General features: G+C 56.1%; 11 protein-coding genes across 11 annotated transcripts; 7 read left to right on the top strand and 4 right to left on the bottom strand.

Moving 5' to 3' along the window:
* Positions 1-45: 45 nt before the first annotated feature.
* BKA78DRAFT_310354 (MEMO1 family) lies at positions 46-1,949 on the bottom strand. The gene is made up of 4 exons (XM_066888111.1): positions 1,322-1,949; positions 1,196-1,264; positions 919-1,143; positions 46-849 (listed from the first exon to the last, which is right to left on the bottom strand). The coding sequence occupies exons 1-4, from the start codon at positions 1,498-1,500 to the stop codon at positions 339-341; spliced, it is 984 nt and encodes a 327-aa protein (XP_066747141.1). The 5' UTR covers positions 1,501-1,949; the 3' UTR covers positions 46-338.
* Positions 1,950-2,002: 53 nt separating this feature from the next.
* On the top strand, positions 2,003-3,313 carry BKA78DRAFT_310348 (uncharacterized protein). Its single transcript, XM_066888110.1, has 2 exons — positions 2,003-2,547; positions 2,631-3,313. The coding sequence occupies exons 1-2, from the start codon at positions 2,277-2,279 to the stop codon at positions 3,062-3,064; spliced, it is 705 nt and encodes a 234-aa protein (XP_066747140.1). The 5' UTR covers positions 2,003-2,276; the 3' UTR covers positions 3,065-3,313.
* Positions 3,314-5,542, bottom strand: BKA78DRAFT_310345 (uncharacterized protein). Its single transcript, XM_066888109.1, has 3 exons — positions 5,217-5,542; positions 4,772-4,986; positions 3,314-4,718 (listed from the first exon to the last, which is right to left on the bottom strand). Exons 1-3 carry the CDS (start codon positions 5,323-5,325, stop codon positions 3,447-3,449), a joined length of 1,596 nt encoding a protein of 531 aa, XP_066747139.1. The 5' UTR covers positions 5,326-5,542; the 3' UTR covers positions 3,314-3,446.
* Positions 5,543-5,730: 188 nt separating this feature from the next.
* Positions 5,731-7,109, top strand: BKA78DRAFT_351484 (methionine aminopeptidase 1; the record flags this gene model as incomplete). The annotated part of the gene is made up of 4 exons (XM_066891182.1): positions 5,731-5,871; positions 5,927-6,340; positions 6,399-6,945; positions 6,994-7,109. 4 exons carry the CDS (start codon positions 5,731-5,733, stop codon positions 7,107-7,109), a joined length of 1,218 nt encoding a protein of 405 aa, XP_066747138.1.
* Positions 7,110-7,687: 578 nt separating this feature from the next.
* Positions 7,688-8,447, top strand: BKA78DRAFT_351483 (ER-derived vesicles protein-like protein ERV14; the record flags this gene model as incomplete). The annotated part of the gene is made up of 5 exons (XM_066891181.1): positions 7,688-7,788; positions 7,904-8,059; positions 8,179-8,245; positions 8,302-8,363; positions 8,417-8,447. 5 exons carry the CDS (start codon positions 7,688-7,690, stop codon positions 8,445-8,447), a joined length of 417 nt encoding a protein of 138 aa, XP_066747137.1.
* Positions 8,448-9,126: 679 nt separating this feature from the next.
* Positions 9,127-10,757, top strand: BKA78DRAFT_310332 (WD40-repeat-containing domain protein). The gene is made up of 2 exons (XM_066888108.1): positions 9,127-10,280; positions 10,345-10,757. The coding sequence occupies exons 1-2, from the start codon at positions 9,302-9,304 to the stop codon at positions 10,734-10,736; spliced, it is 1,371 nt and encodes a 456-aa protein (XP_066747136.1). The 5' UTR covers positions 9,127-9,301; the 3' UTR covers positions 10,737-10,757.
* A 491-nt stretch (positions 10,758-11,248) lies between these two features.
* BKA78DRAFT_310330 (uncharacterized protein) lies at positions 11,249-13,933 on the bottom strand. The gene is made up of 2 exons (XM_066888107.1): positions 12,290-13,933; positions 11,249-12,232 (listed from the first exon to the last, which is right to left on the bottom strand). Exons 1-2 carry the CDS (start codon positions 13,912-13,914, stop codon positions 11,590-11,592), a joined length of 2,268 nt encoding a protein of 755 aa, XP_066747135.1. The 5' UTR covers positions 13,915-13,933; the 3' UTR covers positions 11,249-11,589.
* Positions 13,934-14,689: 756 nt separating this feature from the next.
* On the top strand, positions 14,690-15,527 carry BKA78DRAFT_310328 (uncharacterized protein). Its single transcript, XM_066888106.1, has one exon. The coding sequence runs from the start codon at positions 14,858-14,860 to the stop codon at positions 15,248-15,250; it is 393 nt and encodes a 130-aa protein (XP_066747134.1). The 5' UTR covers positions 14,690-14,857; the 3' UTR covers positions 15,251-15,527.
* A 990-nt stretch (positions 15,528-16,517) lies between these two features.
* BKA78DRAFT_342429 (cytochrome P450) lies at positions 16,518-18,301 on the top strand (the record flags this gene model as incomplete). Its single annotated transcript, XM_066890385.1, has 3 exons — positions 16,518-16,796; positions 16,865-18,012; positions 18,098-18,301. 3 exons carry the CDS (start codon positions 16,518-16,520, stop codon positions 18,291-18,293), a joined length of 1,623 nt encoding a protein of 540 aa, XP_066747133.1. The 3' UTR covers positions 18,294-18,301.
* A 33-nt stretch (positions 18,302-18,334) lies between these two features.
* Positions 18,335-20,179, bottom strand: BKA78DRAFT_310325 (uncharacterized protein). Its single transcript, XM_066888105.1, has 4 exons — positions 19,877-20,179; positions 19,275-19,820; positions 19,160-19,226; positions 18,335-19,000 (listed from the first exon to the last, which is right to left on the bottom strand). Exons 1-4 carry the CDS (start codon positions 20,031-20,033, stop codon positions 18,805-18,807), a joined length of 966 nt encoding a protein of 321 aa, XP_066747132.1. The 5' UTR covers positions 20,034-20,179; the 3' UTR covers positions 18,335-18,804.
* A 524-nt stretch (positions 20,180-20,703) lies between these two features.
* Positions 20,704-22,769, top strand: BKA78DRAFT_294176 (uncharacterized protein; the record flags this gene model as incomplete). Its single annotated transcript, XM_066886304.1, has 3 exons — positions 20,704-20,716; positions 20,770-20,809; positions 20,861-22,769. The coding sequence occupies 3 exons, from the start codon at positions 20,704-20,706 to the stop codon at positions 22,767-22,769; spliced, it is 1,962 nt and encodes a 653-aa protein (XP_066747131.1).
* Between the last annotated feature and the right edge of the window lie 510 nt (positions 22,770-23,279).

Below are 23,279 nucleotides of genomic sequence, written 5' to 3'. Positions count from 1 at the left end.
TTGCGATGCACGAGGTCGTGGGCAGGCCGAAGAACTGCCTGAATAGACGGTCAACGCGATGAATATACGGACGTAGGTTAGCAGTGTCGCCCGTTTCTTCACCAGACGTCTGTGCGAGCTCGGGCAATAGGGAACCGAAAGACTCGTTGAGTGTCTATAGAGCTCTACCAAAATGACTCGGTCGTCGGGCCTTGGGTCCACACGCCGAATGCAACCAAATAGATTTACGTAGTGGAAGGGGCCGATCCTTTTCCTATGCTTACTTGATCAGAATCATGACTGGCGCGTTGGGGTTTGGGCAGGGGTTGGCGTCAGTTACCAAATCGCTCCACCAGCATTTAGAAAATGGCCAGCGCACTGCAGTAGCTCACCGAGCTGTCCTTGACACTGACGCAGTCGCTGCTTCTCTCATATCTCACGCATCGGAATTTGCCCTTTGCTTCGTCGAGCGCCAGCGTCTCGACTGCTGCCATGACGACACCAATGGGATGTCTCCCGCACACAGTATTGCCCGTCTCTTCCAGAATATCGAGGAAGTTCTGATGGCTCTTGGACTCGACCGCGTCCATGCAGTACCCGTCGACGTTTGCAATGCTCTCGTATATGGCAGGGCGCTTTGGCGGCGCATCAGACGTCCGCAGCGATGTCGCGTCGCCGGGAGCCGCCTCGTAGTAAGTGTACCTGAAGCGGGAGCCCCAGTGACAAAAGTCGGACGAGACGACGAAGACGGAGGTGGGATCTGCGAGGTACGGCGCGAGGATCTCCCCGTACTGGCGTTCGGTGGCGCCAGACGTGGCTCCCACGAGGATGGGAACGACCGGAGGGAACTGAGATGGATCGGAAAATTGCCTGCAGGCGGGTAGCATGTGTGTCAGGAGAATGGTCCCATGTCGCCGGGGTACACGTGGGCGAGCTCACCTGGACAGCATTTTGTAGATATAAGGCAAGTGCATCTCCAGACTGTGCTCGTCTTCGTCTTGCGACACGCTCATCTTGTCAAACTTGGCCTTCTTGTGCAGCTCAGCGACCGTTTCTGTGTCGACCTTGAGATTTCCCAACGGAGTCTCGTAGGTATCACACTTGGAGAGAGCACAGCCAGTCAGGTAGTAGTGGTGAGAAGGTCCAAGGAGAAATACGCGTTTTCTGCTCCATGTTAGACTGCCGCAAGACTCGGTAGTCCCAAGGAATAGCTCACGCGTTTGACAGGTCCAAAGCCTTGTAGGCCCATGCTGCAGCAGGACCAGAGTAGGCATATCCGGCATGCCTACAAATCCAAATGAGCCAACCAGCTGACCCAGTCGAGGGCGTAATGTGAACCTACGGGGCAATGATGGCTCTTGCACCTTTGGAGGGCAATTCAATCGTATCGTTTTCAGACGCAGGTCTGATTCCCTTGGTGGTATCAGGCACGGCAGCAAGCCATTGGTCAAGCTCAGACGAGAGGGTGCTCTTGCTGCTGGAGTACCATGATCCAGCGTGGCTGGCATTCCTGGTCGGCATTTTGGACGAGGCGCCTGACAGCAGTTTTGACAGGGCTCTTTGGAGTCGAATGGTCAGTTTTGCGCGTCGAATTGTTGTTGAGATGGTGGTGTTGGCGGCGGGGTAGGGCGGTAAACAAGCGCTGGGAGGCAGCAGCTAGAGCTCACGTGGGGGTTGTTTGGGACGGGAGGAGGAGCTCCTTGTCAAATTTGGTGGTGGTTCAATGGGAGTTCAATTGATGGACTATGGAAATCAAAAGTGAAGAGGCAGCTTCAGGAGTCTTGGTCGAGGTCAAAGTGAAGTTGAACAGACGTGATGATCAGTCGTCAGCTAAGCCCCACTGCGAGCACTTTGGACGGGGATAGCACTATCTCCATCGTGACCGCCGTTCTGGTGGTGTATCACGCTTTCTTCGGCAATGACTTTACCAACTCCCCGGCACATGGCGGAAGGTCATCAATAAAAGTTGGACACGACATTGACGATTGGAGGAAAAGGGGGACACAAGTAAAATAGCATGCAAAGAAGGAAAAGCACAAGGAGCAGTCGAGATGTGCGTGCCATGACATTGGCAAGCAGCTCCCAGCCACCAGCCGGGCACTCATCACGTCAGGAACTCCGAACGCGTCCGTCGGCGCGCCGCCCAACCGAACTCTTTCATCCATCCCATCCCGTCTGTACCTGAGCAGCGCCCAACCCACATACATCCTTTCTACCCACCTCGCCCTCTTCTTCCACTCCACTCTCCCCACACGCACAGTATCCTACCTCCACATCCTCCTCCACACGCACCAACCATGTCGCACAAGCGCAAGCGCTCCTCCGACTCGACCGCCTCGCCTCTCTCCTCCTCAAGCCTCTTCTCGCGCTCCAGCAGCCCGCCATGCATAGACATGGACGACGCGCCCATCCTGCCCGGCGGCGACGCAATGGGCGGCGTTGGGTCTTGGGGCTGGCCGGCTCCCGTCGTCCCTCGCCAGCAGCCGCCGCCCACGCCGCGCGAGAACGTCAGCGGGCGCTGCTTGAAGCGCTTTCGCGACGACCGGCCCGACGAGCGCATTGTTCATGGTATGTAGAGCAGGGACAGAATGGATGCTTGCTTGCGTCTGCGGTGCATGTCTGATGAGGGCAATGGCTAACGACACCAGCAGAATCGACGCTCCGCCGCCTGTACGACGCGCAGCGCGCCGCGCCTCACGCCTCCCTCTCAACGCCCTTGACCACCACCACAACCACCGCGCTCCCCTCTCCCTCGCCTCAATTCATCCCCACCGCCGTGCCCCTTGCCCAATTCCCGCAGCAACAACTCCACCCGGTGCAAAAATCGACGCTGCATCAATTCTGGCACATTTCCAAGCCGCCGCCGCCGCCTCAGACCATTAACCTCGCGTCCCTCAAAGACACGGCGGCGCTGCGCTGTGAGGACTGCGACGTGTCGCTCGTCGGGTACTACGGCGTCGGTGTGGACATGGATGTGGAGTTGGACGAGTGCGTGTGTGCGGGCTGTGGCCGCTGGGTTTGTGCCAGTTGCGCGGTTTGGGGGGATGAGAGGAGGTGTGCGGGGTGTGCTGCTGCTGCGCGGTGATTTTTCTTTGCGTTTTATGTGGGCATTTGTTGTGGTGGTGGTGGTGGCGGCGTTGCGTTTTGCTTCTGTTCATTCTGTATCAAAAAGTTGGGGGCTTCCTTGGTTTGGACAGTATTTTGATGGTTTCCGGCGTTGCTGCTGTGAGCAGCAGTCATCTTTTGGGCGTTTCTACGGATTAGGGTATCGACAAGAGGCTGGCACTCGCATCACTCGGAAAGAAGCATTTGAATAGCAATTCTTTACAATTATATTCAGTTGTATGTCTATGCTGTGGACACATATGAGGGGAGAACCGTGCCCAGCCCATCCATGTCCTTTCTCTAGTGATTGCTCCAGTCAGTCATACGAGGTCAACTCACGCGACTCCACCCTCTGCCATGACCTAAGCCAGTCTGCGGCCAAAGTCAGAAATGCTCTTCCCCACGCTCCCCAGGAAGCCTCCCACGACCGACGACGGCGACGGCCTCGCCGCGCTCCTCCTCTCCAGGCGCCAGACGACCCACGCAACCCAGCCGGCGGCGGCCACGGTCGACGTCAGCATGGCGGCCAGCAGGACCTGCGACTGGCGCGCAACAGCCTGCTTGACGTCCGAGTAGCGCTCGTTGCCAAACGTGACGCGCGAGTACTGCGTCGCGAAGCCCAGGCTCGGCACGCGCACGCTGAGCCACTCCTCGACGGCCTTGCGCAGCCGGTAGAGGGGGCTCGTCACGTCGGACCGCATCTCGACGTAGTTGCGCAGCGCCAGGTCGTTGATGGTGTGCGCATCCGGCCGGCGGAGCGCCGAGTAGGCATCGAGGGCGCGGGCGCGGGCGTTGGTGCGCGCGACGGGGTCGCCGTTGACGAGGGCGTAGTTGGAGGCGTCGAGGGCCGTCGCCGTCTCGGGCTCCTTGTCGGCGGGCGGCGAGAACTGATCGAGGCAGTCGTAGAGCACGCGGACGTCCTCGAGGCCCGCGTTCATGCCCTGTCCGTAAAAGGGCACCATTGCGTGGGCGGCGTCGCCCAGGATGACGGCCGAGCTGCCATAGTGGTACGGCGAGCACTTGATGCTGATGAGCGGCAGGTGCGGGTTCTCGCTGAACTGCCGCTGCAGCGCCTCTTCCGAGATGAGGTCGGGCACCACGCCGGGAAAGTGTTTTTGGAAGAAGGGGACCAGCCGGTCCGGGTTGGCGTCGAGCTCGGCGAAGCCGTCGGCTGGGAGGAAGAGCGTGCAGGTGAAGGACTTGTCGAGCGAGGGGATGGCGATAAACATGAACTCCTTGCCCGGCCAGATGTGCAGGTAGTTGGGTGGAATCTTGAAGCCGTCGTTCTCTGAATGCGGAGCGGGATCCATCCGGAACTCGCACCAGAGCGTGTCGATGTACTCTTGCATATAGTCCATCCGCGCGTACTTCATCATGTGGTACCGCACTGCCGAGTGGGCGCCATCTGCACCAATCATGAGGTCAAACTTGACCTCAACCTCTCGGTTTCCTGAAGATGTCGTTGTGCTCGTGGCTTGCTGTGCGGCCGTCTTGAGGTGTTCAAACCACGCCACGTTGTTTTTGAAATCCGCACCAACTAGCTTGTGGTGAAAGAAGAACTTGACGTTGGGCATGCTCTCGAGCTCATCCAGCAACCGCGTATTCAAGCTGGATCTATCAATTGCTCGTAGAAACTGCTGCAGTCAGTGGTGTCCTGAAAATATTGTGATGACGTCACGAGACTCACCCGTCCGCGAACATCGTACAACTGTGCTTCTTGAGTGTTCTGTCCATTTTGAGAGCCGTGGATCATGCGGCCGTACATGGGAATGGTCTCATCTAGCACAGATTCCAGCAGACCGGGACATTCTGCTTTTCTCATGGAATTGATGCCGCGTTCAGAGAGGGCAAGATTTATTGATCTTGTAAAGTTGAGCAGAGTGGTGTCCGGGTCTCTCAGGTCTATGTGGCATGGTTAGTGACTTTCCATTTTGAGAAGACTAGAGGAAACAGTAATCATTGCTTGGATTACCAAGCACGTGGAAATTTTGGACAACGGTCCCAAATTTTGAAAGTGGTAGTGTTGAGTTGGCGGAAAAATTCAGGTGGCAAGAAAGGAGGACAGAAGTGAAATTTTGGATAGTGAAAAGACGACGAGGCTGTAAGAAAGTCTTGGTCACAGTCATACTCACCTCCTCGCAGCTCATAGATCTCAACCTCGTCGCCTCGCCGTGCGGCGTAGATCGCTGCAAGCGCACCAACTGGACCCGCACCGACCACGACTGTTTTTTGAACGACCATGATCAGTGAAGCGCGGAGGAAGCGGAAAGTTGAGGAGGAGCGGAGAGGATGTCTCCGGTTAAAGTGAGAAGAGGCAGAAATTTGAGCGAAGTCGCAATGGCGTGAGAGTGTGCAGTGTGGAGGGAAAAGTGACTGCTACTTTTGTGTCATTGACGGGCCTCGAGAGCCTAGTCGAGCTAGTGCATGACTCGCGTCGCGCCCGGCGGACAAAGTTGGTCACCGTTTTTGTGAGCAGATCTGCATCCTACAAAGGTACGACTGCTACTATTATTCCTCCCCAGACCTCAGCCTCTTTAAGACCCTTGACTCTTTGCGTCGTCGACCCCGGCACCGTCACCACCTCTCCTCCACCTCACCTCTGCCGGCTGCCTCGATCCGCTCTCACTCGCCCTCAACACCGCAGCCATGGCATCCGACGACGCGCAACCGCGCAAGTGCTTGGGCAAGGACTGCCCCAACGACGCGACGACCCTCCAGTGCCCAACGTGCCAGAAGCTCGGAAAGGAGTCGTACTTTTGCTCGCAAGACTGCTTCAAGAAGAACTGGGTAATTCTCAACACCGCGCTTGCGAGCTGTCAAAGAGGGCTAACCGTCTGCTTAGAATGACCACAAAGCCCTCCACAAGGCTGCGGGCGCAAGCACAAGTAACCCTCTCCGCAAGATCTTCCCTCCGAAAGTAGTCTCACTCCCCGACCCAGAAACCGGCCATTACAACCCCTTCCCGAGCTTCGACTTTACCGGCTCCTTGCGTCCTGTCTACCCGCTGTCGCCGCGCAGACAAATACCCAAGAGCATTCCGCTCCCAGACTACGCCAAGGATGGCATCCCGAAGTCCGAGCAGATCTTTGTCAACAGGAACAAAATCAAGGTTCTCACCAAGGAGGAGATTGAGGGTATGAGGAAGGTCTGCCGATTGTCGCGTGAGGTTTTGGACATTGCTGCGCGCGCAGCGGTTCCGGGCGTCACCACGGATTACGTTGACGAGGTTGTGCACAAGGCGTGCGTGGAGAGAAACGTGAGTGGCTTTTGCTATGCGACGCTCTTTGGACCAGGAAATCTCACTACTTCCGCAGGCCTATCCCTCGCCTTTGAACTACTACCACTTTCCCAAGTCGGTTTGCACTTCGCTGAATGAAATCATCTGCCACGGCATTCCCGACCAGCGCGTTCTCCAAGACGGCGATATCCTCAACATTGACGTCTCGCTCTACCACAACGGCTTCCACGGCGACATCAACGAGACATACTACATTGGAGAAAAGGCGCTTGCCGATGCGGACTCGATCCGCGTGGTGGAAACGGCGCGCGACACTCTTGACGAGGCCATCAAGATTGTCAAGCCCGGCATGCTCTTCCGCGAGCCCGGAAACGTGATTGAGAAGTTGTCGAAGCAGAGAAACTGCAGTGTGGTCAAGACTTACTGCGGTCATGGAGTGAACCAGCTTTTCCACTGCCCTCCGAACGTTCCGCACTACGCAAAGAACAAGGCCGTCGGTACGGCGAAGCCTGGAATGTGCTTCACGATCGAGCCCATGATTACGCTGGGCACGCACAGGGACAGGACGTGGCCGGACGACTGGACTAGCGCGACGCAGGATGGCAAGCGGACGGCGCAATTCGGTGAGCTGACCCAGAAGCGTGGAGAAATCAATGGCTGACCCGACTTAGAACACACGCTGCTGGTTACCGAGGACGGTTGTGAGATTCTGACGGCCAGATTACCAGACTCGCCTGGTGGTCCCGTGCCGATCCCGGGCTACACGAATGGAGTCAAGGACGCTTGAAGCGGGAGTGGTGAAATGAAGGCTGGGGATCCATTATGATTGTTTTAGATACCTCTGGTCATTTTGAACATTGGCGGCGCAGAGAGGAGAGGTGACGAAAAGCAGCATTTGACGGCGTAGTGAGAGAGTGGTTGTAGCGAGAAGAATGACAGGCGTTGATGGTTTTTGAGTGAAGTTGTATGGTGGGTGCAGGGAATGTGGTTGGAGAGCTGCCTGGTTTCGTCATTGGAGCCGTTGCCCAACCTAACCTCTCCATCCATCGACCCTCGGGATTCCGCATCTGCCAAAAGGCGTTATTCTGCACGTGGATGGTCCGGCCGCTTTTGCCAGCTGCCAAATCCTCCTGCGTCAACCACCTGTCCTGCAAGCCTCGTCCAGTCGAGCCCAGTGCCCACGTCCCCACACCGACCTGAGCAGATAACGCCCGGTTTCTCGCTCGCGTTCCCCGCCAATCCACCACCTCTACAACCACCACAACCTCGACAACACCCGACCACCTCATCGCCCGCCCCCCCAGCCGTCGCCCTCATCTTCGCTTCCCTCCCTCTCCCTCTTCTCCAACCGCGACTCCATCCAAAATGTCGGGCGAGGCGTGGCTCTACCTCCTCGCCGTCCTCATAAATGCCGTCAACCTCTTCCTCCAGGTGTTTTTCACCATCATGTACTCGGATTTGGAATGGTGCGTCGGCCCTGTATCCGCCCTGGTCGGCTCGTTGCATCACAGTCGGGCCCAAACAAGCCTTCGGCTGCCGTCGGACCACGCATTGGAGCTTGGCTGACTTTTTGGTAAACAGCGACTACATCAACCCCATCGACCTCTGCAACCGCCTGAACACGTACATCATTCCCGAAGCTGCCGTCCACGCCTTCCTGACCTTCCTCTTCCTCATCAACGGATACTGGATCGCGCTCCTGCTCAACCTTCCTCTGCTGGCCTGGAACGCCAAGAAGTACGTGGCAGCTACATTTCTGAAGATATTTGCCAGAGCCCGCGTCTGGCATGCGTGACGATGCTATTGGCGCGGGTACGGCACGCGCATGGGGACAGGCTTGCTGACTTTTTCCCCAGGATCCTCGAGAACCAACATCTTCTCGATGCGACCGAGATCTTTAGGAAGCTCAACGTGCACAAGAAGGTATCCTCTCCGCGTCCTGGAACTGTTCCTCGAATCACTGGCTGACCTCTTGACAGGAGTCGTTCATCAAACTCGGCTTCCACCTGGTCATGTTTTTCTTCTACCTCTACAGCATGATGTAAGATACCCAAGGCGCACACACCGATCTTTCAAGTCTGACCCAAATCACAGCGTCGCTCTCATCCGGGACGAGACCCACTAAGCTCCTCGGACGCAGCGCAAAGCAGAATCTTTCAACATCGGGAGACATGGTCTGCGCAAGACGGGTGAGCAGGCATTCGAAATTTTTCGATGGCCGTTTTTGGCAAAGCAAGCCCCTCCAGCAGCGACGACGACGTGTACAATGGAATTCAAATCAACGTGAACGAATAGTGATGTCTGGGTATGAGTGGATGGATTGATGGGGCGGCCGGAGAGGCATGGACATGAATGGCGTAATGTGTGCTGGAAAAGACTACGGTCCTGGCTGCGCGTTTGGAGCATTGGGAATACAGCCGAGCCCCTTTTGATACTCGGCGACTCTGTAACTGGCGGACATGTGTTACGACTACTTCGCAGTTAATACAATTCTCGGTAGCAGATTCGGTGTCTCGATGTTGTGACATGACAGCTCCAAGCTCGTCACCTCACCACTTGCGCATCCAACCACGATGCACAGTGGATTGCAAAGAAATCGGTTCTTCGACGTCCAGAGCGCGGCGTAGGAATGCTCCTTGTAGCTATCATTTCACAAGGCACAAGCTCAAATATCAGTCTTTAGATGGCAAGGTAATTAATCACTCCCTATATCTACAACTTCAAAATTTAGGTACATGAGTTCAGCTCTCTAAACGACCAAGCCCAACAGCCTAGCTGCAGAGAGCATCCGAGCATCCTGTTGAGGGGGAATTACCATTTCTATTGCGACCCCAAGCTCAGACGCTCCCAAGGACAGAGTCATGACTTTAGCGTTAGTAAGCCCGCATGAGTCATGATTCAAGCTCACAGAAGCTCTGCTCAACTTCTTGACTGGGGTCAATAACACTCTCAACACACATTCCTGTACCCAAGAGCAAGATGGCAAACAATACCAAAGGCCGCGTACCCACCGGATTTGCGGACGAGATCGTCATTAGCGAAGCATCCTTCCGATCAGCCCACCGCGCGCGCGAGTCCGCAGCAGAACCTCCAGCCAAGAAACTAAAGAGAGAAGAGAAGGGCGACGCGAGCATCGTGTACGGCAAAGGCGCATACAAAGGGCCATGGGCGCGATATGAAATGGAGAGGCCAGACGCGGCATCAGAAGAGGAGGGATCGGACGTGGAAATCGTGTACGAGGAGGACGAAATCGAGGAACAACCCGCGGCACCGGCGACCAAGGAAGGCACCGACTACGAGACGGACAATGGCGCCAACGAGAAGACGATATTCCACGGCAGCGCGCTGCACGACTACCAGGGCCGCACCTACATGCACGTCCCGCAGGACCTGGGTATCAACCTCAAGGCCGATGCGGCGGACGTCAAGAACTACATCCCTAAGAAGCTCGTCCACACCTGGAAGCACCATACCAAAGCCATTAACGCTCTGCGCTTCTTCCCCGACTCAGGTCACCTGCTGCTATCCGCCTCGGCCGACAATACGGTCAAAATATGGGACGTCTACCACCAACGCGAGCTGCTGCGCACCTACATGGGGCACAGCAAATCGGTCAACGACATATGCTTCAACAACGACGGCACGCGGTTCCTGTCGGCGTCGTACGACCGGCAGATGAAGCTCTGGGACACGGAGACGGGCCAGTGCGTGACGCGCTTCTCGACGGGCAAGACGCCGCACGTGGTGCGCTTCAACCCGGACCCGGCGCTCAACCACCAGTTCCTGGCCGGCATGGCCGACAAGAAGATTGTCCAGTTCGACACGCGCTCCGGCAAGCTCGAGCAGGAGTACGACCACCATCTCGGCCCCGTCAATACCATTACGTTTTGCGACGAGAACCGCCGCTTCATCACCACGTCCGACGACAAGAGTCTGCGCGCGTGGGAGTACGGCATTCGTAAGTCCTTCTTCACAAACCCACCACCCCTACCTCCCCCAGCAGTGCTAACCACGCGCCCCAGCCGTCCCCATCAAATTCATCGCCGAGCCCTACATGTACCCCATGGTGCGCTCCGCACCTCACCCGTCGGGCAAATACGTCGCCTTCCAATCGAGCGACAACCAAATCGTCGTGTACGCATGCACAGACCGGTTCCGCCAAAACCGCAAAAAGAGCTTCCGCGGGCACAACAACGCCGGGTACGCGGTCGACGTGGCCATCTCGCCCGACGGCCAGTTCGTGTCTAGCGGCGACAGCGGCGGCTTCGTCACGTTTTGGGACTGGAAGACGTGCAAGATGTACCACAAGATTCAGGCGAGTGAGGGCCCCGTCATTGCGACGGCCTGGCATCCGAAGGAGTCGAGTAAGGTTGTTACGGGCGATTTGGCGGGCACGGTCAAGTTTTGGGATTGAGCGGTTGGGGCGAGAGCGTGGAGGGGGAGGGGATGGAAGGGGAAGAAGGGGAAGGGATGCAGGTGGTTGTTGTTGTCGTCGTGCAGACAGACAGGCAGGCAGCTCGATAGATGTGCCGGTCCGCACTTGCATATACGGGCGACACATATTGACCAAACCTCGAATACCCGCACACCCACCCACACATCATCGACTAGGTACACAGTGCCTCCCCACGTCATTGTGGGCGGCAGAGGACGAAGACGGCGCGAAGCGAAGCAAAGCGGCGAATGAAATTGAAACCCACAAGCTCCCCTCCCCCCTCCCTTCCCTCTCCTCGATTCCCATCCAGACACCCAGTAGGAGACAAGAACAAAAGCACTTCTACAATACAAACCACATTCCCATGACCAGCCATTCATTCAGACCACCAAGCCAAGCATCACTCATTCACTCACTCACGACCAAAAAGTCAAACCTTGGCATTTGGCATTTGGCAAAGAGCCGCTGGAAGGAAAAGGAGGAGATATTTGAGTGTTTTGCTAGCACTAAGGTATCAACCACAGCGATGATGTGCCTGTGTCTACTCCGTCTGCGAAAGCGAAAAAAGTCTCAAAGTGAGAAAAAGAGTGACGCCAATTCCCCATCCAGACCAGGGAGACCCGTTCCAATCGGCAATGGTTCAATTCCATCCCATCCCATCCCAATCCCAACCACGAGAAACAAAGAAAACCGTAGACGCCCAAGCTCGACTCCGTCTCCCCCATTTCCATTCGCCTGAACGCATAACCTCAAAGTCAAAAAAAGAAAGTCGTGAACAATTTTCATCCCCTTTTCTCGTCCTCGTCCGCTCATCCCCACCATGCCAACCCCCTCACAACTCAGCCGCACCAGACCCAGCGCCAGCACCCTGGCCAAACGCGCCGACGACGCTCTTGACGGGACTCAAGCTGCGCCTTGCGAGCAAGAGGCGCTTGGCAAACGGGGTAACGATGAAATTCTCATCCACAGCACTCTTACTAGCTCCACCGGCACGCGCGCCGTCCAAAAAGCCGCGCTGCGTCTGCTTGGGCGGGCACGTCTGCTGCGTGATGCGCGCCGGGTTGAGGAAGTACGGGGTGCCGGGGGTGAAGGGCTCGTTCTCGATGGAGTCGTAGGCCTTGCGAGCCGGCGACGGCGTGCGCGGCGATTGGCCGCGGTTTTCCTTGTCCCCGGCCGTGGAGCGGCGGCGCGATGAGGGGGAGAGAAGAGTGGTGGGCGAGGCGATGTCGGCGACGGAGGGTGACACGGGGGATTTGGCCGAAGGCGAAGGCGCGGCTTTGGGCGTGAGGTGAAGCAGGGCGAAGGGCGTGCCATGCGGCGTGGCCTTCGCGGTTGACGAGCAGCGGGTCGGCGTGGTGTTTGTGCTCAGGAGGGTGAGGGCGCGGGTGGGGGTGTGCGGGCGGTGTGAGGGCGAGAGGGCGGCGATTTCGATCAGGTAGGGCGACTCGGGGAGGCGCTGGTTGAAGCGCTCGCAGCTGGAGGGAGATTAGGTCAGTGATTGTGCGGTATGGGTGGGTGGATGAAAGACTTACTCGAGAGCCCAGCCGATGTTGACGGCTTGGACAGAACCGTTGGATGATGCAACCTTGTGCAGCGTGTCGTTGGAGCCGTCCTTGAAGAGAACGTGCGTCACATTGCTGTTGGTCTCGCTCCAGTCGTAGACAACTTTGGCACCCATTTCTTCCAGGAGAGGGACAAACAAATCGCCCGCGTCCTCGCCGGTGGCGGAGCGGACATCAACGAAAAATGACATGCCGGAGAGCAGTCCAAAGTCAGGACGAGGGATGTACGCAGACTCCTCAGGGTTGTCGACAATCTCTGCTTGCTCAAACACTGGCTCTGCAGCAAAGGCAACGCTCTTCTTTGGAGAGCCAAAGGGCTTCTTGAAAGGAGAACGAAGAGCAGACTTCTTGGGAGTCATGGAAGGGATAAAGGCAAGACTCTTGCGAGGCTTCTTGATCGAGCTCTCCAGCCCAATCGCAAGAGACAGGCGCTTATGGCGCACACGCTGCTCAGTCTTTGCCTTTTGCTTAGCCATTGCGGTGGCGCGTTCCTCATTTGGTTCGGGCGTCGATGGCCGCTCTGGGATGTGGAATGACACCGGCTTCGGCTCCTCCATCTCTTCCAGGGGCTGCTCATCTACTGGCTCGTCGGGGCCCACCTCCAAATGCACCTTGACAGGCGAGTCCACTTCGCCCAAGACGGACACATCCTGGTCTTCGACAAAGAGCAAAGACTCCTCAGGAGCCATGTCCACCTCCTGTGGGTATGCAGTCGTCTCTTCAGCGGCCTTGGACTCAAGGGTGACAAGGGCATCTTGTCGGTCGGCTGGGGCAAACTCAGCTTCACCCTCAACCTCCTCGTCCACTGTTGCCAACGCTTTCTCAAGATGGTTCTGAAGCATGGTGACTTCAGGCTCGACAAAGCTCGGCATCGCCTGTAGTTGAGGCACTTCCCCGTCGTCCTCGGACATGGACTCCTCTTCGACAGATTCATTGGCGTGTGTGGTCGCCGGCTCCTCAACCACCTGTTGCCCTTCCTCCGCATCCATCTCATCGACATCGACATTACGTGTGGCCTCGACGCCTGGGCTTTGGTCTCGACTGCTGGTTGCCGAAAGACGTTCAAAAGTTTGAGACTGCTCTTCAATGTCGAGGTCCAACTTCTCAATCACGTTCATCATGAATTGCTCGGTGGGCGTGTTTGGATTCAGAGTCGGGGAGAGCATGGAAGCATCTCGGTCATCATTGAGCATGCGCAGAGCGGAATCGACGTCTTTCAGACCAGCAGGAGTTGGCTTCACAGGCGTTGGACTACCTGCATCCGCATCGACGAGTGACTTGGCAGGGGTCTCTCCAGGCGTGGCAAACCTGCGTGTTGGACTCCTAGCCGGAGTCCTCGGCCTCTTTGGTGTTGCACCCAATACGGAGTTCTGGGCAAAATCCTGCACACTCGTCTCAGCGGGCGGACCCTCAATCCGAACTTTCCTCGGTGTTGCCGAGAAAAGCGATCCCATTTTTGCGACCGGCTTTTCAGCGCTTGCAGTGGTCATAGGAGGGAGAGCGATACGGCGAGGGCAAGTCTGCAAAAGCGACGACTTTGATTGGACGCTTCCATGCCCGTGTTTGTTGACAGGGGCCGTGGAGGGAGGGAGCATGAGTCCCTTTCGTGCTGGGGTCTGGAGAAGAGAGCTATTGAATTCGGTCCTTGTGCCCGTCGTCTTCATGGGCGTCATTCTGAGCGTTGAAGCAGCCATTGGACCCTTCTTTGGAGGACTTGCGAGCAGGTTTGCAGAAGACGATTCGGATTGACTTGGTTTGGCAGCAGATTTGGGTGCAAGCTTGAAGGGAGAAGCTATGGGGTCCCTGCGGGGGGTCCCACTAAGTAGCGTGCTCTTCTTGAAGGCAGGAGTTGCAGCCTGCAAGCTGTGCGTCTTCGGTGCCTGATCCGGTCTGAAAAATGGCGTTGCAACGTTCGCAAATGGTAAAGCTTGGGCCAGTCGACCCGGCGCAGGGGTAGCAGAAATTTTAGCCTGTGCCCTGGGGTTGAAGAAAGGCGTGGCGGCCTCTGCAAAAGGCAAAGCCTGCGCCAGTTGAGCCGGCGCAGGAGTTTGAGTTGGTGCATTCTCTTTTGTTGAAAGCGTCCTTTCATTCACTTGTTGCTCTGTTCCCGACGTGGCCTGCTTTATGTGTAAGTTGCGGATCCTTTTGAATGAGCCCGATTTCTCGGACGCCATGATCGATTCGTTATGGCCTGTATATCTTACCGGAGTTGCGATTTTGTCGCGTGGTGTCTTGACGGGAATTGCGCTTGGAGGAGCCTCTTGCTGAGTCTCTGCCACCTTGGGGGTTTGTGGCCTGGTCTCCTGCGCTTCCTCGACAACATCCTCGCCACGGTTGGCCTTTGCAGGCATCGGAGTAGCCGATGTCTCTGGCTCTGCATCCTCCTTCTTGCTCTTTCTTGTGGATTTGGGCGTCTTGGCCCTCGTCTTCCGTGTGGATCGCCTAACATCATCTTGATGAACAGCAGGTTCTGATTCTTGTGGTTCGGCGGTCTTGTCGGCCGTTTCGGCAGGCTCTGGTGCGGTATCTGCCTCTTCCATGTGCACATCTACGTCTTCGTTGTCGGATAGTGGCGCATCCTCGGTTCTTGTGGCCTTCTTGGTTTCTTTCGAGGTGACCTTTATTCTTTGTGCCAATGGCTTCACCGCTGCGGATGGCTTTTCCTCGTCCCTGACCGCCCTTGTGGCGCGCCTGGTAGGTGCAGCCTTCTTTTCCTCAGGCATCTGCGCAGATGAGGTCGCGCGAGCGCGGGTTTGTCTCTTTGGAGGTGGCGCACGTTCTGGCTCGGGGTCTTTGGCAGGGCGCTTACGCGTTGCTGGAGCGGTAGTTGTCGTCGACTTCGTCGCAGGCTTTGTGGCAGCCTTTTTCGCGGTTGTTGTCGTAGAAGCCGGCTGTGCTGGTGCTTTTTGCTCTGATTCCTCGTGGTCGTGATCTTCGGAAATTTGCGCCTCTGCATCCTTCGCTCTTGTCCTCCGTGTGGTGGGCGCAGGAGCTTTCGGCTTTGATTTGGAGGCAGCTGAACGCGTCTTTGGCTCTGGCGCTTTCGATTTCGGGACCGGCTCCTCGATAGCAACCTTTCTGCCTCGACGCGCAGGCTGCTTCAACGCGCTGGTGGATGCGGCGGGCTCATCCTTGGTGTGAGCACGTTGGGCGCGTGTAGCAACCATTGTGTAAATGTGATGGTGTTGAAGTGGTTCAATGAAGTGACAGTAGCAATGTGGAGTTGGACATGGAAGGCGTGTCGGACGGTTGTGTCGGTCGTTGTTGATGTCGAGAAGGGGCCGGTCGTTTTCGTCATCAGATGCATCGTCACCCGACGTTGGCACAGCAACCGTCGGCGCTAACCCGATGCGATAGCCGAACCTGATCCTTGTGCATCAACAACGTCGACGCCGCCTTCTCCTCTTCACATGGCCACCAAAATCACATCAGTCGAAATAGGAAGAGAACAACAAACGAAATCTGGGCATCTTCCGCTAATACCCCTCCCTGACAGAATATCGCCTCTGCCGGTCCATCGAAGTCCTCATTTCAGCAATATTAAACTTGATTGACATCCAGCATTAGACAAAGAGACGGGATACAAAGGGATCAATCTTATTGCACTTACGGACTTTACACTGAGCCAAACGCTCTAATTTTGATTCGCGATCAGCAACAATCAGCCTCTGGCTCTGCACAGGCAAATCATTGTCCATCTCTGCTCAATATCCTTGGAAATTCTCCCTCTGCAATTTTTTGTCCTGCAGAGCCAATGATGATTACTCGGCTTCTTGCATCGAGGTTGGGTGCGGGTGATGAACTCGAAAATAGAAGCATGGTGGATAAGGCCGAATGGACATCATCGTCATGCAAGCCCTTTGTCTGCCTCCACGTTTTCATCGTCTACACAAATCGTCCTGCGCGATGAGCATGAGGACGAGACCCACCACATGAGAGCATAACAAATTTCTCACATCATTAGGTTTGGATGTCAACTTCCAGGAACGCCAACCACTGGTACACCTACAATACTGGTCAAGCTCGTCCGAAGCCATACGAGTGGCCTTCTTGGCTCCAACGGCTCATGAAAGATGTTTCTTTGTCACCTTGATATTGTTCCAACCCAACCAATCACCAAAGTTATAAATCTACACACGTTCCAATTGGACTCTTGACTTCCCACTTCCACCCCGTCCCGCAAGTCGACCCTTCAGTCATGTCCGTAGCCGCCGCCATGGACAACGTGACGGAAACCATTCTGCTAACGTCCGACACGAGCAGTGCTACTGGCTACTCCTCGACAGGCTGGAAGACTTACCTGATTGCCGCACTTCCGGTCATCATCTACGCATTTCATCTCCGTGCGACCAGACGTCGAGTCGTTCCAAAGGGAGTGCCCTGGGTCGGTTTGCGCAATGAGTGGTTCGCAAAGATCAGAGCCAACATGCGGGAGCTGTATCACTCGAAGCAGAATATCGAGGAAGGATACCAACTGGTAAGGATCAAAGCAAGAGAAGTAAAAGAGAAAACACCAAGTCTTCGCCAACTGACCGAAACGTACAGTATGGAAAACACGGAAAGCCCTGCATTACGCCCAACTCGACTTTCGAAGCCGAGGTCGTCCTGCCACCCTCTTACATGGGCTGGCTCGTTGCTCAGCCTGACTCGGTCCTCTCCATTTACGAGGTGCTCATCAACGATGTCGAGTTCACGTACACGTCGCCGCGTAGCTGGCAGTTCCACCGGCCGTTCCACGTCGAGGCGCTGAACAAGATGAACCTGAACCTGATGACGGGCGTCATGATTGACGAGATGAGCGAGTGCCTGGACGATTGGTTCGGCGCCGTGCCGGGCAAGTGGGAGCGCATCAGCGTTCAAGCCTCGATGCGCGTCATCCTAACGTGCATCACCAACCGCGTTTTTGTCGGCAAAGAAATCGCCCACGACGAAAAGTACTTCCACTACTCGTCCCACTACGTCCACCAGATTGGCAACTGCGCCGCCATGATTTCGCACCTCATCCCCGCCATGCTCAAGCCCATCCTGGCCCCCCTCGCCGCGCTACCCGTCCGCTACTACGACTACCACTGCTCGCGCTACCTGGTGCCGCTGATCCAGAAGCACCTGGACGATGCGACGGCGGCCAAGGACTCGCACCACGAGGAGCGCAACCCGGACATGCTGCAGCTGATGGCGCGGTTCGCGGCCAAGTCTCACGACCCGCTGGACCACGACCCGCGGTCGCTGTGCGCGCGCATCCTGGCGCTCAACTTCGTCGGCATCCACACGAGCAGCGCCGCCGCCATGGGCGCCATCATCGACATCCTGTGCGCCGGCCCGGACGTCTTCGCCAAACTGCGCCACGAGGCGGCAACCGTCCTGCGCGACGCCGGCGGCGTCTGGAACAAGGCCGCAGTCAACCGCCTCGTCCTCATGGACAGCACGCTCCGCGAGAGCCTGCGCTTCAGCGCCTTCAAGGCCCGCGGCGTCGAGCGCAAGATTGTCCAGAAGGGCGGCGTCATGCTTCCCGACGGCACGCTGCTCCCCGAGGGCACCAAGGTCGGCATGCCCACGACCGAGATCCACATGGACCCAGACTTCTACGACGACCCGCGGACGTTTCGGTACGATCGCTTTGTCGGAAAGGCCGAGGTCGGCATGGTGAATACCACGGATACGTTTTTGGCGTTTGGCCATGGCAAGCATGCTTGGTAAGTTTGACTCCTTTGTCTGCTGTTTTCGTACTTCACACGCCTTGCCACCCCCTGAACGAGGACTGACATTTTGTGGTGCTAGTCCCGGACGCTTCTTCTCGACCCACGAGCTCAAGCTCTTCTTTGCCCACATTGTGCTCAACTACGACTTCAAGTTCTTCGATGAGCGGCCCAAGTCGAAATACTTGAGCGACTTTTGCGTGTGGGAGGACCATGTCTATTTTGAGACGTTTCGGAGGGAGAGAAGCGCCCATCTTGATCTCGAGGCGTCGTCTTGAAGAAGATGTATTAGTTCTGTTGTCACAAGGTTTTAGAGTGAGCCAGATTGAAAAGGTGAGGGAGATTTTTGGAGCATAAGGTAGAGGAGAGTGGCTAGGTACAGGGAGAATGGAGTTCTTGATTATGACTTGACAAGTGTTGAGTTGCTGTTCCTGTAAAAACCTGCTTTCTCCTGTACATGCCTAAACAAACTCATGGGTCGGAAAGCTCTAGGTAGTCTTGCTTGATAATATCAACAAAGAAAAGGGGAACTCGTGCTCTGCTTCCAGCCTAAAGATCAGTAAAACTGGGGAATACTTCGAGGATCGGTAGTTCCGCTTGTTCCAGGAGAACAGACCCGCGTGTCTGAAGTTTCTGGCGCGATGAGCTGCGAAGCCTTGTGAAAGCTGCCTTGGGTAGCTGGTTAGGTAGCTCCTCTCGCATTCGGATTTGTGACAGCTGCTTCGATGGGCAGCTAATGGTAACTGCCGAGTCTTTCTCAAGTGCAAACTCCAGGGACGCAAATACAGTTTAGTCGACGCCTTCATCCTCGTATTTGTCGTCCTGATTCTTCTCAGTGGCTTTGTCCTTGGCTTCGTCAGTGCTTTCGTCGTCGCTTTCAGAGGCATCTGATTCGGTCGTATTGGACTCGACCTGGTCGGCTGGGATCAGGGTGAAGAGGACCACAAAAAGCGGCTCGTTGGTGATCATGTTTTTCAAGACGTATCTGAGAGTGTGAGTTCTTCAATCAGTTAGGAAAACTGCTCAAATGGCAGACATGAGTACGATAGCGAGTGTTGTTGCAAAGAAGGGGGTTCTCTAACGCCTTGATTTACGGCAAAGATGTGAAAGGAGAACTTTTCGAGCAGGGGGCAAATGAGCATACCGAAGAGGTTGGCCGTCCCAGGACTTGATGACTGGGATGGTGATGATAGGGAGCCGGAGGGCAAAGTCTGGAAGTTTGATTAGCAAAATTCTTGACAAGCGTAGTTTGCACGCACCATTGAAGTCGAGGTACTTGTTGAAAAAGTCACAAGAATAGGCCCGGTCCTTTTCAAACACGAATTCCTTTCTTGGCTCTTCATGCCGGAAGTGTTTCATTCGGGACGGGCCATCTGCCGGCATCGACGCCTTCTCACGCACATCCTTCCCGTCTCCTTCTGCACCCTCTTCAAACACGACTGCAGCTTCATCGCCTTCGCCGACTGCAGAGCCAGCCTTTTGTGCCGCTTCGGCCGGTTTCTGGCCTTTTTCTCCCACGTTGAGGATGTTCATGGAGCTGAGGACGGGAGAGTAGAGGTACGGCTCATCAGCGTAGACGTCGCCTTCCATGGTGGGATCTATCCAGCTCTTGACCCAGCCAAAGGCGGTGCTGAAGCCGTACGGCAAACGGTCACGGATTGGGTGATCAAAGTCATTGCCGAAAACGAGCTTGTCGCCGGGGATATCCTGCTTCAAGCGAAATGTATACGCGATGCCGTACAGGTCGACGGTGTGTGAAGTGTGAGAGAAATAGGGCGAGGTTTTTGGCGAGTTCTTGGGCAGGCCTGCGAAAAGTAAGCCCCAGGGTCTGAAATCTCCCGGACGTGCAGCAGAGTCTTACCGCGGTAATTTTGTATGCGGACATTGACAGAGGCATCAATGTCCTTGGTAGAGACCTCTACTGGGCTTGAGGTGTTGACTTTGACTTCTTGATGGGTGCTTGTGTCGTAATTGGGGCCGACAGTGACTTTGAGAACGTATTTGCGAGCTTCGGCCATGGTTGTGGATGGCAGGTTGGGATGTCGATGCGGAGACAATTGTATTGAGTGGGTCGAGAGTCTTGCGGAAGATGAGAGTTTGTAGAAGTCAAGGAAGCGTTTGGCATGTGGTAAAGAATGAAATGCGACTGCTGTTGCAGATGACGTCGGTTTTGTCGATCATCCGCAGCCGGGAGCTGGGGCCGGTCAGATCGATCCCCCGGACTTGGTTCTCCTCCAACCAAAATCAAGTGAACTCTTTTATTTTCTTGCAAAGTCATTCACCGTCATCGTTTCAAACTATGCCTGGCTAATTCGCAACAGCTTGAAGTAGTTGTAGAATCTGTCATGATTTTCCAACTGCAGAGGTCCAGTGGAAACGAGCATTTGTTGTCGGTTTTTAGCACTTAGAAGCTAATATCATTATTTGTAAATTAGCTACTGAGACTCAGAGACGCCACAAGAAATATAGAGACGACTGAAAGCTCTATGAGTCCGTGAATCTTGCATAAATTGGTAGAATATACCGGTGGGAGGTGGTCTGCCAAAGTCACGTGGTCCGACAGGGCTATTGGACCCCTGTCATTCGAGTCGGTCCTCCTCCAAACATCGCGTCGCACTCAACACGTCTACGCGTCTGTCAACGGCGCAGCTCATCTGCTTCTTTTATGTAACACTAAGCACATTCGCGATGGCGACAAACGGTAAGCCAACGTCTGCCAATGGCTTGAAGGGTAGATATTAACTGGGTTCGCAGACCGCGAGGAAAGGCGGCGGATGCGCCAACGCGGTGCGGGGTGAGTCTCACGATGTAATCATTGCGACGACGTGATTCTGACATGCTTCAGCACGAGTGGCATCACCGGACTCAATTTCGGTTTTACCTTTGGCGCGTCTGCAAGCACTCGACAGCCGACTCCTCGCCGAACTCCAAGAGCGCCCTCCAACCCGCAAACCTCCCAACGCACTCCTCAACCCATCCCGCGATCGTCTCGCCGTTCGTCCTCCAAAAAAGCCACTCCTGCCTCCCGGTCATCACAACGCGCGCCAGGCTCACAAAAGGGGTCGTCGTCGCGCAAGACGCCGCGTGGACGCTCCGCGTCGGCAGACATTCGCCCCCAAGATGGAAGCTCGTCGTCTCGATCTGCCGCAAGTGCAAGGCTCCCGCCCGTCGTCCCCGAGACCGACGTAGCGACTCCGACAATTGCATCATCTGGGAGGAAGCGGAAGCGAGCCACACCGGTACTGGAGGCCCCGCAGGAGGAAGAGGAAGACGACCTGGAGCAAAATGATGAGGCATATCAAATGTCCTCGGTCAAGAGCAATCGCGTCCAGTCTGCGCAGCGGTTAGGCTCCGCAGGGAGACAGATAACCCCATCAGCTATGATGGACGAGCCACAGGACGAGCTAGCCAGTCATGACGGGAGCCATGTATTGTCCAGTGCCAAAAGCGGCAGGGCGCCAGGCTCATCCAATCTCGAATCAACCGTGAATGGTGCAGGCCAACATATCGCCAGTCCCCTTGAGACGGTCAAGAGGCAACGTGGTCGACCTCGAAAGTCCTCAGGAAATGCATCAGCATTGCTCGATGAAGCGCCATCGAGTGCTGCTGCCCCAAAGAAGAGAGGCAGGCCGCCGAAGACACAAGCAGCACAAAAAGGCGGCCAGGAAACAGCAGCTACCGTCACACCTCTGCCAGCAAAGAGGTCTGCCCGAAGAAATATTCCCGAGCCTGAAGTTCTCACCGAGGAGGGGGATGAAAGTTTAGATGAGCTTGGAGAGGAATCTCATTCGGATCTAGCAAGATCTGGTGAGATACGCGTCGGCGATGCGGAAAGGCCACCCCGCGCATCAAGACCATCTTTTCATCAAGAGGAGCCCGAAGAGGACTACGCTCCCTCCCGAGAGCCGTCCCCTGAGAGACCTACAAGCAACAAAGCAGCGCAAGCAAAACAGGTTGGCCGGCCGGCCAAGCCCAAACCTCAGAAGGCGCGCAGCATAAAGACTAAAGCCAAACGCAAACGGACAAGCGAAGGGGAAACTGGGGAAATTCGGACCATTCCAATCACTGTCTACCGCTTGTCCAAGGCTCCACCGCCCGTGGAAGAAGACGGCGAAGATGATCTTGCCAATCCCCGTCTCCAGGCTCCCATCGGCCGCGTCCCAGGTGTCAACGCCGTCGATGTGCTTGCAGAATTCATGTCCGAGAAAATGGAGGACATCTCCACCAAGCTCCGTGACGGTATTGCAGACGAGGCCGACAAGGCACAGCGCTCCAAGCTCAAGCGCCGGACCAATACCATCGAGGAGTTTGCCCGTGAGCTCGACTCGCAGCTACTACAGTTGAGAGAAGCCACGTACGCAGGCGAGTCGCTCAAGGCTAGACTGAAGAGCACGCGCAAGCGACGAGAGGCTCTCACGCAAGAATTCCTGGACATCCGGAAAGAGCGGGACGATATCGCCTTGAGGATGGATGCTGTGCGGCAGCAGCACGAAGAAGCCGAAACCAAACGGCAGAGCGAGGAAGACCTCAACGCCGCAATCTTCGACATCGAGCTCGCCGTGCAGCGGGGCAAGCAAAAGGCAGAGCGAGAAGACAGGCAGGACGAAGCGCCCGAGATGCCGCTGCACTGGCTGCTTGACGACGTCGCCGCCTCGGTCAGCACGAGCGGCAGCGGCGGCGGCCTGCTGCAAAAGGTCAAGGGCTTCAACGTGTTTCTGGAACAGGTGGCGGGTGTCTTGGAGGGACGGGCTTGAGTTGAGCGAGTGGCGCGCGTGTATGACCTGCTGGTTTTGCTGTTCCATAGATACCCTATTAGGCGGGCATGTTGAAATGTCAACGTGACGCAGTGTTATTTCTACCTCCTTGGCTTGCGTGTTCCCCCTCGTCGTTTGCGCAAGCGCACGCAAGCATTGCCATATCAAAGCCTTTGACGGGGCATTTTAAGCGTGCATCATTCCCGAAATGACACAATGAATAAGTGCATGTAGTATATACCTCGTCGGGTCCAGCACACCTGATGGCGTGGCTCACTGACGGCGACAGCACCTGGCAGGGCCCCGAACCGTTGCAGCCAGAAGGGGTAGTCGCGACCCATGGGTGCCTTCCCAACGCGGCCGTACCTGCCTGCTGTTGTTGCGCGGTCCGCTTGCCCTGCCTGGGGCTATATCTACATGTACCTCTGCCGCGAGCCCACGATCTTCTCTTTTCTTCTTCGCCCGACCATCAACTGCTCCGGCCGACTTTTTTGGATACCCACCACGTCG

This window comes from Phyllosticta capitalensis, assembly GCF_038381095.1.
Source record: "Phyllosticta capitalensis strain CBS 128856 chromosome Unknown BKA78scaffold_3, whole genome shotgun sequence".
NCBI lineage: Eukaryota > Fungi > Ascomycota > Dothideomycetes > Botryosphaeriales > Phyllostictaceae > Phyllosticta > Phyllosticta capitalensis.
Note: the sequence above shows the minus strand (reverse complement) of the source record. Positions and strands in the feature narration are given on the sequence as shown.